The sequence below is a fragment of the Mytilus californianus genome, unplaced genomic scaffold (assembly GCF_021869535.1).
Source record: "Mytilus californianus isolate M0D057914Y unplaced genomic scaffold, xbMytCali1.0.p SCAF_1, whole genome shotgun sequence".
Lineage (NCBI taxonomy): Eukaryota > Metazoa > Mollusca > Bivalvia > Mytilida > Mytilidae > Mytilus > Mytilus californianus.
Genome location: NW_026262581.1, coordinates 58,327,635 through 58,348,217, shown reverse-complemented (window position 1 = coordinate 58,348,217; position 20,583 = coordinate 58,327,635). Strand labels below are relative to the sequence as shown.

Genomic DNA, 20,583 nt, shown 5'->3' with positions numbered 1-20,583 from the left:
AAAAAATCGATACAGAGACTCTCAGATAACTGGGACAGCTGTTAGATGAAATATTTTAAATTGAAAATATTCTGAACAATTTATCTTTTATAGAAAAGCAGATAGTAATGAAACAACCAGAGTTGATGATAGTGATGAAAGCAGTAAAGATTCAACACATATAGAAAAGGTATCATTGTATAATATGATGTTTAATTTGCATGAATAATAGATGTAGGATATATGACAGAAAGATTCAAAATGCTTGACTTTTACTCATAGATTATTCATGGACAAATTGAAATTTCAAAATTGTGTTTCCGAGACTTATGCCTATTAAAATGAGTATTTGAAATTTATTCAATTATTTGTATTGACTATATGCATTTAAGAGAGTATCTGTTGGATGTGAAAGCATTTTACTTGTTTCATTAATTTCTCTTTGCATGACCTTTCTGAAATATGCCAGAATATTTGCAATGATCAGTTAGTTAAATACAGAAGCTCATGATGACTTGCTACAGTTGTGAGGCATGCCACAACCTTGATATTAACCATTATGTTTTTAATGCCCCTGCTACGGCGGAGGGGGCATTAAGTGTTACCCTTGTCCGTCCGTACGTCTCAAAATTAGTTTCCATTCTCTCACTTTAGTTTGCCTCAACCAAATGTTATGAAACTTATTCACAATGCTTATTACCATAAAACACAGATCAAGTTTGAATTCGGGTGGCATCACTTTTACAGTTCTCTAGTTATGTCCCTTTATAAAGTTATTTGCAAGCAGGGGCATCATCTGTGTCCCATGGACACATTCTCTATTTATTTATTTTTCCTTTAGGATTCACAGAATACACAAATAACAGAAAATAAAGATGGAAATAGTACCCCAAAGTCAGGAATTAGTCTACAGAATTACAGACCTTTCTTTAGGTATGATGGAGTTGGTAAATGTATATCTAAAACTTAAATGAAAGAAGTTTTTGAGGAAAGTTTGATTTTGATGATGTATAAACTTAAAACTGAAAATCTTTACAAGCAAGTGATTTTATATTCTATGTTAAGAGTAAATTGCACAAACTCATTTATGGAAGAGAGTTTTTCAATATTGCTATGACGCTTTTACCTGTGTCTTCCTGTTTGCTGATAGTTTGAATTTTACATTACTCATTGTACAAGAAACATTTTTGTCAGACTTTTCTTGCCTTCCATGGAAGGGAATGGTCAATAATGCTGCAGTATACATGTTACCTCAATAAATTGCATGCAGAGACCTAGGTCCAGACCTGGTATTGGTCTTGTTTACCTGGTGATTTAAAAAATTTTGTTCCATGTACGATTTTTGTCCAAAATTTTGAAGAAAAAATTCTAGATTTGTACAGGTACGAATTACATGTAGGTGTAAATTTTGGTTTGTGACAATAAAGTCGTAAGTCTGCAAGTATTACAATACAGTACTGACAGTTATCTTGTTTTACAGGGAAATTAATATGGAAGTCTTTACCATTTTGAATACAGGAATGATTACCGTAGCTGATTTAGACACAGAACAGAATACAAAGGTTAGTTTGATGGAACATCTAATGTTCTCAGTATTATCCACACCTTTTATCATCAGAATTCAAACTGCCAGGAACGAGAGAAGTGTGTTTTCCTAAAAGTTTGTTTGCATTGAGAAAGTAGAGATATCCATATTTCTCCTCTGCTTAATTATTTGTCTTTAATATCATTATAATAATTCAGTGTTATTTTTAAAAGAAATATTTATAATTTAGATAATCAAATAAAAGGGATCTTTACAATTTATTCGTTCTTTTAGTAGCTATCAGTTTTTTGTGCAATGTATATGATCAAGAATGGAATTGAAGATTGATCTTATTTGGTGTATCAGACAGCTTCTATGTCTTTCTTTCAGATTTATAATCCTCAAAATTGCTACCATTAAGATGTATATTTTCAGCTTGCTTTTGATGAAAAACACGATTTATGTATTTGATTTAAGTTGATTTATGGCTACTTTTAAACTTAAAAAAGTATTCTATGGTCCTTTGATTAAACCCTTTTCCATTTTCTGTGACAAATGCATATGGCTCGTAACTAAACAAAGAGATTTATCCAGAATTTCAATGGTCAGAAAGAGGTAATCTACATGTATCACCTACTTGGTTGTATTGGACAAGGTTCTGACAGTTTTTTCACTCATCTGGAATATTTTAAGCAGATAATATGCTTGATAAAAAAATCCCTTCAGAAGAAAGCACACAACACATTATAATAGCTTTCAATCCCCAGATTTCCAGGTGAAATATTGGTTTATAAATTGTGTATTTGCTATTGTTTGACATAATCAAAACTATTAAAAGAATGTGACTCCCCTCCAAAGATTTAGGATATGTTATTTATGTTTTTTTCTTATTTCTTTTCTTAACATATAAAGAAGTTTATTGTTTTTGAGTACTGTTTAGTTGAACTTGTATAAGTAAAGTGCCTTGAAATAGAGAATACAGAAAGTACAACACATAAATGATTTAAGTTTATATTTTTATATTGTAGGCTACAACAGAACTAAGTATTCAGCCACCACAGCTAGAATTCTTGCTGGAAGATTTGGCTTGCAAATTAAGTCACAGTTTGATAGCTTCAGCCTCAAAGAAGAAAACTTTCTTAAAAGTGAGTAATTTTTAAGTGTAACATACATACGACTTAACTTAGATTAATTATAGAAATTACTCCTAAAGGGTAAACAGTTCCTACTCCGCCAGTGTCACCTGTTTTGGTGCTCATGGCAAGTAAACATTTGACGATAAACACATTTGGTAGTATCATCAACAAGGAAAGAGAACATGATTATGTCTATGACAAGTGGAACTGATATGTCTATGACATGTGGAACTGATATGTCTATGACAAGTGGAACTGATCCACAATTATGTCTGTGACAAGTGGAACTGATCCATGATTATGTCTATGACAAGTGGAACTGATCCATGATCATCTGTGACAAGTGGAACTGATTCATGATCATGTCTATGACTAGTGGAACTGATCCATGCTTATGTCTATGACAAGTGGAACTGAACCATGATCATCTGTTACAGGTGGAACTGATTCATGATCATGTCTATGACAAGTGGAACTGATCCATCATTATGTCTATGACAAGTGGAACTGATCCATCATTATGTCTATGACAAGTGGATCCTATCCATGAAAATGTCTATGACAAGTGGAACTGATCCATGATCATCTGTGACAAAGATATACCATGACAGTCAATCAAATACATGATGGAGTGTGTAAAATTTGTGAAGGGATGACTTCAATTTTATAATTAGGAACTTCAGTACTTTTCTTGTAGATAGCAACCTTTTTTCAATGAAAGCATGATATTATTTTTTAGTCATTGTCACCTTAAAGTAAAATTTCACTACCATAGCTCCTCTGATTATAATATGAGGTTTATTTTGAATATTCCTAAGTGAATTTTGTCCTATAACCATGATAACTCAACATTTTTCTGTATGAATTTGAAAATTTCATTTTGATGAGCATGCTTCAATACATAGCTGGAAAAATTTAATAGTTAGGTTTTACTTGGTATGGAATTCAAACACCTATTTAATCAGTGGATTTATAATGTCAAAAAGAAAAGTGTGCTAAACAATTATGAGTTCAATGCCATATGGACACAGATTGTAAAGAAATTCATTTGAAATGTTTTCTTTGAACAGCAAAAGACAGATAAGAATATAGGATTTTCCCACATTGATCAGTTAACTCCAAAGGAAGTAGCCACTAAAGCTGTAAAATTATTACCAGCCTTGTGTAATCACTTAGAAGCTGCTAGTGGATTCTTTCAGGTAAGCTGTTGAATTATTACCAGCCTTGTGTAATCACTTAGAAGCTGCTAGTGGATTCTTTCAGGTAAGCTGTTAAATTATTACCAGCCTTATTTAATCACTTAGAAGCTGCTTGTGGATTCTTTCAGGTAAGCTGTCAAAGTTTTGTATTTTCAACATGTTACTTGGTGTTGAATGTGCCTATTAACCAAAAAAAATGTTTCATGTAAATTCCTTGGTTTTCTTGTGAAAGGGAATGAAAAGAGAAGTCAGGAATTGAAAATATGCTCTTAACCTGAATAAACAAGAAATTAGTAATGTGTCTTGATTAGGTTTAATAAGATGTTATTTCTTCTAAGACAACATATTGTCTTTCTGAAAATCCCCATGTTTTAGCTCACCTGGCTTAAAGGGCACAGGCATTTGTCTCTGAAAAAAAATCCTATATACCTTAATATAACACAAGGTACATAACTTATATAGTCTTATATTTCCAATCAGCTGTTGGTAGACGAAATAATTACAGTTGACATACTTTGGGCAGGCCTGTTACAAATGATTCGGACAACAAAGGTAGGCGTATTGTACACCATTGTGTAGATAAATCAATTTAGATTTACGGCATAATAAGTTTTAGTGGGGTTGACAACCGAAAAATCGAAATATAACGGAATTTCACGACCGGGTGACACTTTTCAAAAATGCGAGTTAAGTACCTTGTGTTATATTAAGGTATATAGGAATTTTTTCAGAGACAAGTGCCTATGTTAAAGGGCTAGTATGAGCTATTTCTTTCATCTATCAGTGGGAGAATATATCCATTATAGAATAATTTTGTTCAATCAATATTTAGAAAACAAAGAAGACAATAAGTGATACTATTAAGATATAATTGTTGTCCAATTGCAGGTAACTGTTTTGACTCTGCTGGGAAGTCATTGACATATACTGTGGATTCTTTAATATTCGTTGGATACCAATTTTCGTGGATTTCGTTGGTACAAGTGAACCACGAAATTAAATGTTCAAAGAATGACAAATTTTCTATAGGCTTGTATGCAGACTTCAGCAAAACCACGAAATTATATATCCATGAACATGCAAGTTTTCCCTAATCCACGAAAATTGGTACCCACGAAAATAAATGAATCCACAGTACCCATTATTGAAATGAAGTACTGCTACTTATTAATTCTACATGTACATGTATGTATTCATCGATAGATCTTATTACTTTTATGGTAATAAAAAAAGTGATAAGATCTACTATCTGCTTACAAATAATAATCTATTACTCCCTGATATTAGAATTAGACAGAACAAAAGTAGTTAATAAATTCTATTAAATAAAATCATAAATCAAGATATTTTACATTTTAAATCTCACAAAAATATACTGTCATATAATATCAACATATCTACATAAGACTTCTTAATAAAGGCTTAACTAAATTTACACTTTGATTTGGGTTTGGGGCAGACTTAGCATTTACTAAATTACTAACATAGTTAAAACTCGATGTACCAGCTGATAAAGCTATCCGAGCTGAAAAACTAGATGTAGTTAACTGGTTGCAACATAGGCTACAACAGCCGCAATAACAATGTCAATAATGCATATGGATATAATGCCCAACTACAAGAGCTGGAAGTGAGGTCAAATGCTACTTAATGTAGGCTGAAATTTTAGAGCCGGAAGACACGTGTGATACAAGAACTGAAAGAGCATTACCTCAAACTGATCTGAATGAAGATTAGCAAAATACGCTAGACAAATGTAGTTTCCCATTCAAACTTTAATGTACATAGCAACAAATAAAAACTTCAGAATTTTGGGGAATTAATGAATTGAAAATTCCCATTACCAGAGGAAATAACCCTTACCATGCGGTATTATTACAGACTCTACCCAAAATACTGTTTTTTGGCTCCAATTGCTCTCCATACTTTAAGAGGTCAGCTGTATGATATGTATTTCAAAATTGATGCATTTTCTCCCAACCTAGGGCTATTTATTGTCATGTTTCTCAGGTTTAAGATGCAGTTTGAGTCCAAATATGAACTTCAAAAATTGAAATCAGATAAAACTGGAGGGTGCCCTATCTTTCTGAGTTTAGCATAAGCAGTACATAGGCCTAAAACCTCCAAAAATAGTTTAAACTTGCTGATTGTATTTATTATCAAAATGCGCATAGGGAACGACTACTTCGGTTGTAGGTGAATACAAAAATCTGGGAATAACGGAAAATTCAGGAAAATCGTGAAGGACTTTCTTTTGACTGTCATACCAAATCCAGTTTCACTCCAACCTAAGCACTTTTGTGGTTAATGTGTTCACTTGGTTCCAATTTACATTCAGTGGGATACATCTATCGTCAACCCTCAGTCTTCCGGGTCAAGAAATAGGATGAAATATCATAAAAATTTACAATTTTCGCACCAGATGACCAACTTTGGGGCATAATAGATATAATTTGCATATCTATGAAAAAATTAGACAACATCCGAAATCAATTTAGCATGGTAAGAGTTAACAAGGCAAACCAAGACTTATATATATAATACTGAATCTGCCCAAAATGCAAGTATGGTTGACAATAGGATAAAGACAAAATACAAATAATGTAATCATAAAATTGATAAAAAAAAAAAACCATCTATATATTGAGAAACACAAAAACACAAAAGCAACAATTATTGTTATGAATGAAACTTATGGAAGAGCTGTGGGGATGGTAGTGGCTGTTTTATACTTTAATATGACAAGACCTTGCAGTAATAATGCAAAACATTAGACATAGACAGAACAAAAGTAGTTAATAAATTCTATTAAATAAAATCATAAATCAAGATATTTTACATTTTAAATCTCACAAAAATATACTGTCATATAATATCAACATATCTACATAAGACTTCTTAATAAAGGCTTAACTAAATTTACACTTTGATTTGGGTTTGGGGCAGACTTAGCATTTACTAAATTACTAACATAGTTAAAACACGATGTACCAGCTGATAAAGCTATCCGAGCTGAAAAACTAGATGTAGTTAACTGGTTGCAACATAGGCTACAACAGCCGCAATAACAATGTCAATAATGCATATGGATATAATGCCCAACTACAAGAGCTGGAAGTGAGGTCAAATGCTACTTAATGTAGGCTGAAATTTTAGAGCCGGAAGACACGTGTGATACAAGAACTGAAAGAGCATTACCTCAAACTGATCTGAATGAAGATTAGCAAAATACGCTAGACAAATGTAGTTTCCCATTCAAACTTTAATGTACATAGCAACAAATAAAAACTTCAGAATTTTGGGGAATTAATGAATTGAAAATTCCCATTACCAGAGGAAATAACCCTTACCATGCGGTATTATTACAGACTCTACCCAAAATACTGTTTTTTGGCTCCAATTGCTCTCCATACTTTAAGAGGTCAGCTGTATGATATGTATTTCAAAATTGATGCATTTTCTCCCAACCTAGGGCTATTTATTGTCATGTTTCTCAGGTTTAAGATGCAGTTTGAGTCCAAATATGAACTTCAAAAATTGAAATCAGATAAAACTGGAGGGTGCCCTATCTTTCTGAGTTTAGCATAAGCAGTACATAGGCCTAAAACCTCCAAAAATAGTTTAAACTTGCTGATTGTATTTATTATCAAAATGTGCATAGGGAACGACTACTTCGGTTGTAGGTGAATCCAAAAATCTGTGAATAACGGAAAATTCAGGAAAATCGTGAAGGACTTTCTTTTGACTGTCATACCAAATCCAGTTTCACTCCAACCTAAGCACTTTTGTGGTTAATGTGTTCACTTGGTTCCAATTTACATTCAGTGGGATACATCTATCGTCAACCCTCAGTCTTCCGGGTCAAGAAATAGGATGAAATATCATAAAAATTTACAATTTTCGCACCAGATGACCAACTTTGGGGCATAATAGATATAATTTGCATATCTATGAAAAAATTAGACAACATCCGAAATCAATTTAGCATGGTAAGAGTTAATAAGGCAAACCAAGACTTATATATATAATACTGAATCTGCCCAAAATGCAAGTATGGTTGACAATAGGATAAAGACAAAATACAAATAATGTAATCATAAAATTGATAAAAAAAAAAAACCCATCTATATATTGAGAAACACAAAAACACAAAAGCAACAATTATTGTTATGAATGAAACTTATGGAAGAGCTGTGGGGATGGTAGTGGCTGTTTTATACTTTAATATGACAAGACCTTGCAGTAATAATGCAAAACAATCAATGATGTCATAATTAAGGTGAAAAGGTCAATGTTAGAGAAAATTTACAATACAGTGAAGCTCAATGTTAAAAAAAAAAAAGTTAAAAAATATACAAAACGTAAATCTCTAAGTAAAAATGTTTTCCCAACGCAAATAGCATGGTTTAGTAGGATTATTGTATTGTAAAAAGTACTACTGGGGTGTTTAATGACCTTGACTACCCATGAGGGTCTTCAATGGTTGGGCTCGTTAAAAGAGTTCTGTTTTATACTTTTATATGACTGAGACCTTTCAGTAACAATTCAAAACTATCAATGATGTCATAATTTATTAACAGCCAATTAAAAGCCTACTAGGCAAAAACTGTATTAACCACCTAAGCTGCAAGTATATATACATGTAGAGTAAAAAGATGTATGTTTGAAATAAATAAATCTGTTTATTTTAAAAATGAATACAATGAAATCAAATTGTCATGGTTTCAATGTTATTTAAACTCCTGATATTTTCATTTCATAAATCTTTGCTTCTGGATTGCTACTGTTATCACAAGTCCCTATGAATAATACCCCTTTATTGTCAATTTCTAAAGACAGTGGATTAGTTATTCCAAATTCTCTATCTATTCTTACATAATGAATGCATTGACCCATGCTATTGAGGACATGTAAAGTATTACACCAATAATCTGTAACAATAACATTATTGACCAATGTTGTTTTCAGATCATGGGGTACAAATTGCTGATGAGAGCTATTGATTGCAGGATTACCTAAATAAATGCTACTAACACCACCCCCCTTATTAAGTTTGACCACCCTTCCATCGTCATGAGAAAACAGATCAATAACAAAAATATCATTATTAATGTCTGTGGTGATTCTGAATGGCAATGTGAAGATTGGTCTTCCTTTATTGTCTAAATAGTATGTCATTTCATGTTCTCCTTCCATATTCATCACTATAACTTTCCTGGGACCATTAGGGGGAAACATTGGTCCATCTTCTCTTGCTCCAACAATGATTTTATTGTTCTTGGAAATATGAAATGCTGAATTAGATAATAAAGGTGCAACTGTGTACTTTGATGATGCTAATTTTCCAGTTTCAGGTTGGAATATACACAGATTCGATTTTTTTAGAGACAAAATCAAATCTGACTTGTTCAGTTGCATACGGCACACCTCACTCAATTTCACATTTTTATTTAATTGTGTTGAACCATCTTTTAGAAGGCTGATATTTTGCATTTCATTTGATGTGAAATTGCTTATCCACAATGATCCATTTGGACAACAAACTATGCATTGTATTAGTGGTAAAGTTGTTCTGTATTGATTTAAAAGTTTGAATTGAGGCTCCTGTGGTATTGGTTGAGCTGGAATATCAACCAAAGTTCCGTAAAATGTTGCAATGGCTTTCTGTTCAATACATCCAGGAACAAATTTTGGAAGACTTTTGTATTTTGTTAGATCTTCCAGGCTTATCTCCGTTGTTTTTGCTATATTTTCTTTTCCTACAATTTTAAAGACCTTTTGTACATTGTTTGAGTCTATAGCATCCAGGAAAATTTTGCTTTCTCAACTCTATAGCTTTGTATTCTTCATTTGTATGGTTTTCATCAGCTTGCATTGATATGGTCATCTTATTTAATCTTGCATCCAGTTTGTTTAAAAGTTTTTCTGACTGTTCATGAACTAATTCATTCAAGACTTTTTCTTGATGCAAAATTCCTTGTTTTTCCTCTGAATATCTAGCCTTTACTTCTGTTTTCAGACTCTGTAGTGTCACCCTTTTTGTTGTTAATTTAGTAAGATTCTCAACTGTACTGTCATGCAAGTCTCTCAGAACTTCCAGAGAATTTTTGAAACCTTCACTTATTTCAATCATGTTGTGTGTATTATGAGCATTGGTAATACACAAAGGGCAGACAACTTCTTCACATTTTGTACAAAATAAGCAGCATATTTTCCCACTATGTCTGTCACATTTAATGTTATTGAAATCATGAATATGTTCCAATTGTCTTTGCTCCAAAGCAATGTTTTTCAAGTCCACAATTTTATGTTCTTCAGTGGATTTGACCTTCTGATGGATTTTCTTGCATTTGTCACACATTAAGAAATTACAAAGTAAACATTTCCACTTGATCTTACTTTCTTCTTCACACATCTGACATGCTAAGACAATCTGTCCTTTCTGGAAAGATTTTGATAAAGCCATTTTCTGTTGATTAATTTCACATTGACTTGTTAAATTAAACTTACAATGGATGTAATCACTTAATTTTTATCCATTGTTAAACTTCCTTGTTTAAAGTATGCACCTTGGTAACTAACCTTGAACTTTAAATTTTTTAAGATATGCTATTGCAAAATGCTTTAAAGGACATTTTCTAAAAATAGAATTGAATATTGAATATTGAAATAGGGTGAAAATGGGGACAGAAGAGCATAAATTGTGTCATTATTTTTCCAGTTTTTGCACAACTGTGAAAATTCTTTGATGCATGTACCATCTTTAATTTAAACTTGATCGTTGGCCATCTGTTATGATTGCATTGTTTTGCCTGCATTTTTTTCATCTTTCCTGAGACCAATTATTTTATTTAATAAATTACCAAGTGTGTGTCATTGATTTTTTGAGACTGGTCTAGATCACACAACTGTTGATTTTTGCACAATAAATCTCTTAATATTGCCCATATGTAGATTAAATGAAGTTGATTCCCTTTGCACATTAACCAACAACAACAACAATTTTTTTTTAAAGAGTTTTACACAGTTAGCTATATAACTTATCTTCACTGAGGCCCTCATCATAGAAAAAGCATCAACAAAAATGCAAACATATACATGGCATACATTAGTATAAAAGCCAAGTATTATGATAATGTTCAATACAACTTGATAAAATGTTATGAAAAAATAAACATGATGAAATAATCAATATTCAATATTTATTCAACTGATTGATTTCAATAACTGATCTGTTATTTTGTATTTGAAAGAATTAACATTTGTAATATTTCTTAATGATATTGGCAAATTATTCCACAAGAATGGTCTAGAATACATAAAAGATTTCTTGAACAATTCTATTTTTGTCGAGCCTTCGACTTTTGTCGAAAAAGCGAGACATAGCGATCCTACATTCCGTCGGCATCCACAAATATTCACTCTGTGGTTAAAGTTTTTGAAATTTTAATAACTTTCTAAAACTATCCTGTATTTCTACCAAACTTGGACACATGCTTGTTTATGATCATAAGATAGTATCCAGAAGTTAATTTTGTAAAAAAAAAAATCCTGTTTTTCCGTATTTTACTTATAAATGGACTTAGTTTTTCTGCCAGGAAACATTACATTCACCCTGTGGTTAAAGTTTTTAAAATTTTAATAACTTTCTCAAACTATCCTGGATTTGTACCAAACATGGCCAGATGCTTGTTTATGATCAAAAGCTAGTATCTAGAAGGAAATTTTTATTAAAATTTTGTACTTGTTTATCCATATTTTACTTATAAATGGACTTAGTTTTTCTTCCAGTTAACATTACATACAGTCTGCAGTTAAATTTTTAAAAATATTTATTAAGATTCATAAACTATCCTGGATTTTTACCAAACTTGGACAGAAGCTGCTTACAATAAAAAAATTGTATCGAGAGGAATATTTTTATTAAATTTTTTCCTCATCTCATTTTTGTTGAGCCTGCGATTAACAGCAAAAGTGGGCGAGACACTGGGTTCCGCGGAACCCTTACGAATTTTTGGTTTAGGCAGTATGAGGTTTCCTTGAACAGCATTTCTCAAGGGGTATGGACTGAAACATAATGAAACTTGCTAGTAAGATATGATGGGGCATCATTGTCGAGCCTTCGACTTTTGTCGAAAAAGCGAGACATAGCGATCCTACATTCCGTCGGCGTCGTCGTCGGCGGCGTCCACAAATATTCACTCTGTGGTTAAAGTTTTTGAAATTTTAATAACTTTCTTAAACTATCCTGGATTTCTACCAAACTTGGACAGAAGCTTGTTTATGGTCATAAGATTATATTCAAAAGTAAATTTTGTAAAAAAAAAATTCCATTTTTTCCGTATTTTACTTATAAGTGGACTTAGTTTTTCTGCCAGTTAACATTACATTCACTCTGTGGTTAAAGTTTTTGAAATTTTAATAACTTTCTTAAACTATCCTGGATTTATACCAAACTTGGAAAGAAGCTTGTTTATGATCATAAGATAGTATCCAGAAGTAAATTTTGTAAAAAAAAAATTCCATTTTTCCGTATTTTACTTATAAATGGACTTAGTTTTTCTGCCAGGAAACATTACATTCACTCTGTGGTTAAAGTTTTTAAAATTTTAATAACTTTCTTAAACTATCCTGGATTTCTACCACACTTGGACAGAAGCTTGTTTATGATCAAAAGCTAGTATCTAGAAGGAAATTTTGATAAAATTTTGTTCCATTTTTTCCGTATTTTACTTATAAATGGACTTAGTTTTTCTTCCAGTCAACATTACATACATTCTGCAGTTTAAGTTTTTAAAACATTTATTAGATTCATAAATTATCCTGGATTTTTACCAAACTTGGACAGAAGCTACTTACAATCAAAACATAGTATAGAGGGGAATATTTTTATTAATTTTTTTCCTCATTTTTGTTGAGCCTGCGATTACCACCAAAAGTAGGCGAGACACTGGGTTCCGTGGAACCCTTACAAATTTTTTTTTATATATAACCAAGTCTAAGAGTAATTAGAATTTATTACGTAATTTACAAAGTCAGAAGGTTTCTAAAGATAATTGGTTCAAAAGTTCAATAAATCGTTTTGGCACTATAACCCTTTCCGTGATCTTGACGAATTCTGATGTTGGCGAATTGTGTCGTTCTTGACTGAGTAATTCGGATGGTAAGTGAATTAATTCCAGCCTACTCACAAGGGGGAGACCTGGCGGAATCTCCTGTTCTAGTCCAAAGCTTGATCTTATATAGTTCAGAGGGGTCATCAGTCAGCTTTCAACAGTAGCCCATAACTGTCGTAAGGTTTATAGAGTAGTCTAGCTATTAAATAATACATGTACTAGGTTAGGCAGTGGACATTGCTATTAACGTCTGCAGAATACATGTACGATAAATGTCTGCAAGGTACAAGGTAGATTGGAATACACCTTGTTAAATATTGTTATTTCACAAATTGTGTTACATAATGCCTTCCATCACAATAAGAACGAAAGTTCGATAAAAATAAGTTAATCATCCTTCTTTTATGCGATTATCATTTCTGTAGTTCCTTGTTAAGTTTTTGGTAACCATCACTACATATATATTTCATAAAATTCAGCAAATTCCAACATCTGGATACATAGAGTTCATAAAATTCCTAAAGTTCAATATCTGGATATATATATATATATATATATATATATATTATAGAGTTCATATAATTCATAAAGTTTAATATTTGGGTATATATAGTTCATAATTTTCCCGTCACCATCATACCGTATATCAGGTTTTTTTTTCGCGATTTCATGACAAAATGGGCAGGTTAAATTTTCACTATGTATAATTTTCGCTGAATGGAAAAATACACGCGAAAATATAACTGTTTAGCATTGTTAAGATCTGAATAACACAAAATTGATTGATCGACAAGGTAATCGATCACAAATAAGTACGAGTCATACAAACGAAAGTACACAATTTAGAGAACTTTTAAGGAATATAAATTATGAACATTGGGGCATGCTAGAAATAGAAATCTGATCAATACAGATATACAAATAACTGTGTAAAAGTGATTTATTTTTATTCTATTTTTTATTGTTTGGGTTAGGACACCTATCAATATAATAGCTCGTCCCTAATTAACATCTGATTGCTGTGTTTTCAATAGGCGTGACACGAATATTTAGCCAATTTAATTATTATGAAAACAGAGATTTTAATTAAGTATGCTCATTCTTGTGATCTGTTGAACAACACAAAAGACTCCATAATTAGCAGTATAATGTATAAAACTTTCAAAATTTGATCAATCTTGGAATATGCAGGGAAATTTACGCTGGGTCAAATTATCGCGTTTCTTTAGCTACTGCAAACAAAGCGAATATTAAACACACACGAAAAAAACCCGATATACGGTAGTATACTGTTCATCAATATCCAGTAAGTGCGCAATTCTTTATACAATTGTTGTTCCATTCTATTTACACAGTTCATATTGTCACTTTTCATTATTTACACGGTTCATCATCTGCTAGTGAATCAGGCCTCAAGGTTGTAAGTTTACAATCTAGTCACATTATGAAGTAGTTGACGTATCTAGCTCTGGGTACATTTTTCTCAAGAGACTAGGGGTGTTGGCCTTCAGTTAAGTTTCGCCCTTGATCAATGGCGCAGAAGGAGACATCTCTCTGGAAGCAGTAACATCTGTCCCAACCAATTGAGTTGACACCATTTTGTACCCATCGTTCGTGGCATTAGAACCAAAACTTACACCTTTCTTATTGGCTAAACAAGATTTATTTCTGATATACATACAGATCAAAAATATGGCTATTCCAATGAAGATCACACTTTAATCTTGGCCCACGGATAAACCTACTCCCTAATCTGGAAATTCAATATCGTTTTCAATTCCCCTAAAATTTCTTAGCTTTTCAATTAGAGCTTCCATGGGAATTTGTTTAATCGCCTTAAATTCACTTGGTTTTTCAAGCCTAGCAAAATGTGAAAAATTTCTATGTCTGAATTAATACACTCTTAAATATTGAATTATCTGGCAAGAACAAAAAAGGGGAAAAAATGTTGTATACAACTTCTCAAAACAAGAAATGTTTTTTTTTATACAAGACTTAATATATACATTTATATTTATTTTTTTTTATTTACTTTAAAACTTCAGCAACCTATTGCCTATCCTTTTTATACATTTCATATGACTGAATGTATATGCTTAGATTTTATTGTCTCGCCTTGACGGAGTCAAAAAGCGAGACATAGGTATGCTGTTTCCAGTGTCGGCAGCGACGGTATCAACAATGTATTAGTTTGTGATTAGGTCTAGTTCATGGTGAACCAATAGTGGTAGGTCAATGATATTTGGTATGCAGTTGTATTAGCATTGGCACATCTCATTACCTGGGAGATTATTTGGCCCCGCCCCCTCAGTCAAGGTCTATTGACTTTGAAACTTTTCATAGTTTACATGTATTAGTTTGTGATTAGGTCAATTTATGGGGACCCACTGGTGGTAGGTCAATGATATTTGGTATGCAGTTGTATTAGCATTGGCACATCTCATTACCTTGGAGATTATTTGGCCCCGCCCCCTCAGTCAAGGTCTATTGACTTTGAAACTTTTCATAGTTTACATGTATTAGTTTGTGATTAGGTCAATTTATGGGGACCCACTAGTGGTAGGTCAATGATATTTGGTATGCAGTTGTATAAGTATTGGCACATCTCATTACCTTGAAAATTATTTGGCCCCGCCCCCTCAGTCAAGGTCTATTGACTTTGAAACTTTTCATAGTTTACATGTATTAGTTTGTGATTAGGTCAATTTATGGGGACCCACTAGTGGTAGGTCAATGATATTTGGTATGCAGTTGTATAAGCATTGGCACATCTCATTACCTTGGAGATTATTTGGCCCCACCCCCTCAGTCAAGGTCTATTGACTTTGAAAATTTTCATAGTTTACATGTATTAGTTTGTGATTAGGTCAATTTATGGGGACCCACTAGTGGTAGGTCAATGATATTTGGTATGCAGTTGTATAAGTATTGGCACATCTCATTACCTTGGAGATTATTTGGCCCCGCCCCCTCAGTCAAGGTCTATTGACTTTGAAACTTTTCATAGTTTACATGTATTAGTTTGTGATTAGGTCAATTTATTGGGACCCACTAGTAGTAGGTCAATGATATTTGGTATGCAGTTGTATAAGCATTGGCACGTCTCATTACCTTGGAGATTATTTGGCCCCGCGCCCTCAGTCAAGGTCTATTGACTTTGAAACTTTCATTGTTAAAAGGTAAAAAAATGAGTATGCCTGAAGCTGTCAAACTGAATTATAGACCCCTTAACATAGAATTGTCCATATTTTGAGTTAGAGCTGGTAGACTTTTCTATAATTTTGATATTATTTGTCCCAAAAGTAGTACACTACACTGTAAAAATCTTTTTCAGATAGAGCAGGTGCGATTTTTTTAATTTTAATTTATTGTCTAAAAGAAATGCACTACCAAATAACTGTGTTCTCGGGCCACATGTCGGTTTTGCAGAGCTCATCTGACATTGAACTTATTTTCATGGTTCATTGGTGAATGTAAGTTTTCATGGTAAGATTCCTTGGGTCCTATTTGGGAACTCCAGCTTTCTCCACCTATAAAAACTGACTGCCACGAAATAACACAATAGTGCTGAAAGTAGCGTTATAACACTAATCAATCAGGTCCTATATGTATAAGGTCAACTATATTTGGTGTATGGTATGATTGCATAGTGTACATGTCTGTCTGGCAAGTTCATTTGACCCTTACCTCATTTTTGTTTCGCCTGTGACGAAAGTTGCATAAGTCGCAGTCGCAGAGAGCGAGACATAGGGATTACAATCCGGGGGCAATGGTGTAAACTGTTTGTTTAAAGCTCTTTACTTTAAATTCAGAAATTATAGTGCATTTATTATTGCGTTTTAATTTTTGCAATATTTAGAAAAATCCTGTTTAATTCATAAAAATTTCAAAATGTGAGTTTAAATTATTGCGATTATTACCCTGTCGCATTGTTCACACTAATAAAAACATCGCAATAATTTCTGAATTTACAGTATATCAAAAGGTAGAAGACCTGGATGCATCATACCAATGTATGCAGATACCTTATGTTACGAAGTTTCTGTCTGTCATATGCCCATTGTCCTTGACCTTATTTTCATGATTCAGTGACTGCTTGAAAAAAAATTACAGTTTTTTTGTCAAGAGAAATACTTATTTATTATGATAAATAGGATACTATATTTGATATATGGGTTCCTTGCAACGTCTTCATGTCAGTCAGGTAGGGTTCACCTGACCTCAGCCTTATTTCATGGGTCAGTGATCAAAGTTTAAGTTATGTAGTCAAGTCTGTATCTCACAAACTATAAGCATTTGGTCAACTATATTTGGTGTATGGAATGATTGTAAAGTGTACATGACCGACTCAGGTTTCATCTGACTTTGACCTCAATTTTATGGTTCATTGGACAATGTTTAGTTTTTTATGGGTTGGTCTATTTCACAGATATAAGCAATAGAGCCACTATATTTGGTGTATGGAATGGTTGCAAGGTGTACTTATCTGTCTGGCAGGTTTCATCTGACCTTGACCTCATTTCATTGGACAATGTTAAAATTTTGTGGTTTGGTTTATTTCTCAGATATTTTAAGCAATCAGTCTATTATATTTGGTGTATGGAAAGATTTTAAGGTGTACATGTCTGTCTGGCAGGGTTCATATGACCTTACCTCATATCCATGGTTCATTGTACATGTTAAGATTTTGTGGTTTGATCTGTTTCTCAGGTACTGTTAGCAAGAGGACCACTATATTTGGTGTATGGAATGATTGTGAGGTGTACATGTATGTCTAGCCATTATCATCTGACCTTGACCTCATTTCCATGGTTCATTGGTTAACATTAAGTTTTTGTGTTTTGGTCTGTTTTTTTCAAATACCAATAGCAATAGGTCAACTATAATTGGTGTATGGAATGATTGTAAGTTGTACATGTCTGTCTAGCTGGTGTCATCTGACCTTGAACTCATTTTAAAGTTTTTGTGTTTTGGTCTGTTTTCAAATACCAATAGCAATAGGTCAGATATACTTGGTGTATGAAATAATTGTAAGGTATACATGTCTGTCTAGCCAGTATTATCTGACCTTGACCTCATTTCCATGGTTCTTTGGTTAACATTAAGTTTTTGTGTTTTGGTCTGTTTTTCAATTACCATTAGCAGTGGGTCAATTTTATTTGGTATATGGAATAATTGTAAGGTGAACATGTCTGTGTGACAGTTTTTATCTGACCTTGACCTCATTGTCATGGATCTTAAAAAATGTTAAGTTTATGTGATACTTGTAGTAAAACCTTTATCTTTAAGACTTTCAACATAAAATCAATGGTCAGTAAAACAGGCGATACATTTCACCATGTGCACTCTCGTTTTATATACATTTATACAAACTACTGCATTTTGACTATTTGGGATGTATAGATACGCAGTCATGTTTATAGAGTATTGAGTTTTTGTCTCGCCTTGACGGAGTCAAAAAGCGAGACTGGTATACTGCTTCCATTGTCGGTGGCGTCAATAATGTATTATTTTGTGATTTAAGGTCAGTTTAAGGGGAACCACTAGTGGTAGGTCAATAAAATTTAGTATGCAGTTGTATCAGCATTGACACATCTCATTTCCATGGAGATTATTTGGCCCTGCCCCCTAAGTCATGGTCTATTGACTGAAACCTTTGCTTAGTTTACATGTATTGGTTTGTGATTGGGCTATTCCAGAAATATTCTGTCCCCCCCCTATGGAAGACATAAGATGTAAACAAAAAAATCCATGGAAATATTTTTCACCATTACCAAAATTTTCTGGAATTCCAGATTTTAAACGCATTATAAAACTTAAATATACTGGAATTTTTTTCATGATGCTGTCAATTTGTCTGGAAATTTTAGTGTAAAGATTAGAAGCAATACCTATGGAAGACATCGATATTATTTCTTTTGTCTGGAATTTATCTGTTTTTTTTCTAAATGTGCCAAAAAAACTGGAATTTTATACTTAGTAACATATATGCAGCCGTAACCAAAGAAGTTTTTTTAAAAGTTAAGCGCAAACAAATCCCTGACTAGAAGAACTGTTAGCCAATATGTTTACCAGTGTATATAAAGTCTTGTCTTTGCAGACAAATACACCACTATGATATCCCAGGAGAATTTGGATCCAGCACATACGTTTTTTTAACCTCGTTGCATATATTTTCTATATATATATATATGTCCCAAGTCAGAAGCCTGTAATTTAAGTGGTTGTTGCTTATTACTGTATTTCATATTTGTTTTTCATTTATTGTTTTGTATATCAATTTGGCCATTAGTTTTTCTCGTCTGTATTGTTTCACACTGGTCATTTTCAGGCCCATTCTAGCTTACGATGCTGTGTGAGAATAGGCTCCATGTTGAAGGCAGTACTTATAGGTTTCATATAACAAGTGAGAATTGAAATTATATCGCTTGATTTCAACTGGAGTTATTTAATTTCAATATAATAATAAACTTGCCTGTGGCGAGTTTATTATTAGTAATTAAATTAAATAACAAGAGTTGATATCAAGCGATATCCAATTTTCTCAAGTTGTTAAACCTATTTCTCTTATGGTCAACACTCTCTAAGTGTAAAATTAAAAATATGTAGTTTTACAATATTACAAATTTTTAATGTTAATTAGGTGAAAATGTCTAAACAATAGGATTAAAAGCACAAACAGCAAGTTAATAGCTGGTAAGAATGCATATGGGAAAATTTATAGAGAGATAATTGATTTGACCACTATTGGATACATTTACAACTGTTGTTATTACCACATAAAAAGATTCTGACATCTGATTAGTTTCAATCACTTGTGATATGAATAGGCAAGTTGAAAACTTGACCTTCATCTAAATTTCCAGATTTGATCATATATAATCATGGAAGTAATATTTAAAAGGAATGAAGCTTGAAATAGTGACCATGGTGACCTTTTAAGCAGCTCATCCCTACCACTAAATAAATAGTAATTGAAATTGGATTTCCTGTTTGAAAATGCAAATTATTGCTAAAGTTCACTTATGAATGCAATAATCATTCCATAAATCTTCGAAGATGAATCCTTCGAAAAATACTGGTGTTTTAGATATGAAATGCTTTTGAAAGAATACTGAAAAATTCCGATATCTTCATAAAAACTCAAACCACCCAATTTTTAAAGAAAAAGAACAAAGTTGAAAATAGATGTAATGTATCATTCATTACATATTATCATTCTCAAGCAGAAATACTTCAAAAAGTATTCAGGAAATACTGGCATCTTTTTAAAACAGATTTTACAATAGATGCCAGATCCCATAAAATCCTATCAATAGGATTCAAAAGAAATAGAACATTGGTGAATTAGTGAAATGAGCTATAAAATTATTTGTATGAACATCACAGTTCCTACAAAATATTTCACTGTGCAGAACTAATTAATGACCATCATCATGTAAACCACACAAGTAAACTGATATTCTTAGGACAAAATTCTTACCATGAAACATTTAATTCAACATTAAATTTTATTGAAATAAGGTTGAAATAGTTAGAAAATCTAAATCAAAATTCAAATTTAAATTAACAAATCAAAAAACTATAATTATTCTTATTATTATTATACAGTATTTATAACAGCGATT

At 32.4% G+C, this 20,583-nt stretch overlaps 2 protein-coding genes across 2 annotated transcripts in view; one reads left to right on the top strand and one right to left on the bottom strand.

Annotated features, from left to right (window-relative positions):
- The window catches only part of LOC127722275 (Fanconi anemia group D2 protein-like), a 106,382-nt gene that overhangs the window by 30,252 nt on the left and 55,547 nt on the right, over positions 1–20,583 (top strand). The window contains exons 26-30 of the mRNA XM_052229170.1: positions 94–169; positions 821–912; positions 1,460–1,541; positions 2,533–2,649; positions 3,711–3,839. Of these exons, the coding sequence (XP_052085130.1) occupies positions 94–169; positions 821–912; positions 1,460–1,541; positions 2,533–2,649; positions 3,711–3,839 (496 nt within the window). The remainder of the gene's footprint in view (positions 1–93; positions 170–820; positions 913–1,459; positions 1,542–2,532; positions 2,650–3,710; positions 3,840–20,583) is intronic.
- LOC127722264 (E3 ubiquitin-protein ligase TRIM56-like) lies at positions 6,826–10,395 on the bottom strand. The gene has a single exon (XM_052229160.1). The coding sequence runs from the start codon at positions 10,303–10,305 to the stop codon at positions 9,607–9,609; it is 699 nt and encodes a 232-aa protein (XP_052085120.1). The 5' UTR covers positions 10,306–10,395; the 3' UTR covers positions 6,826–9,606.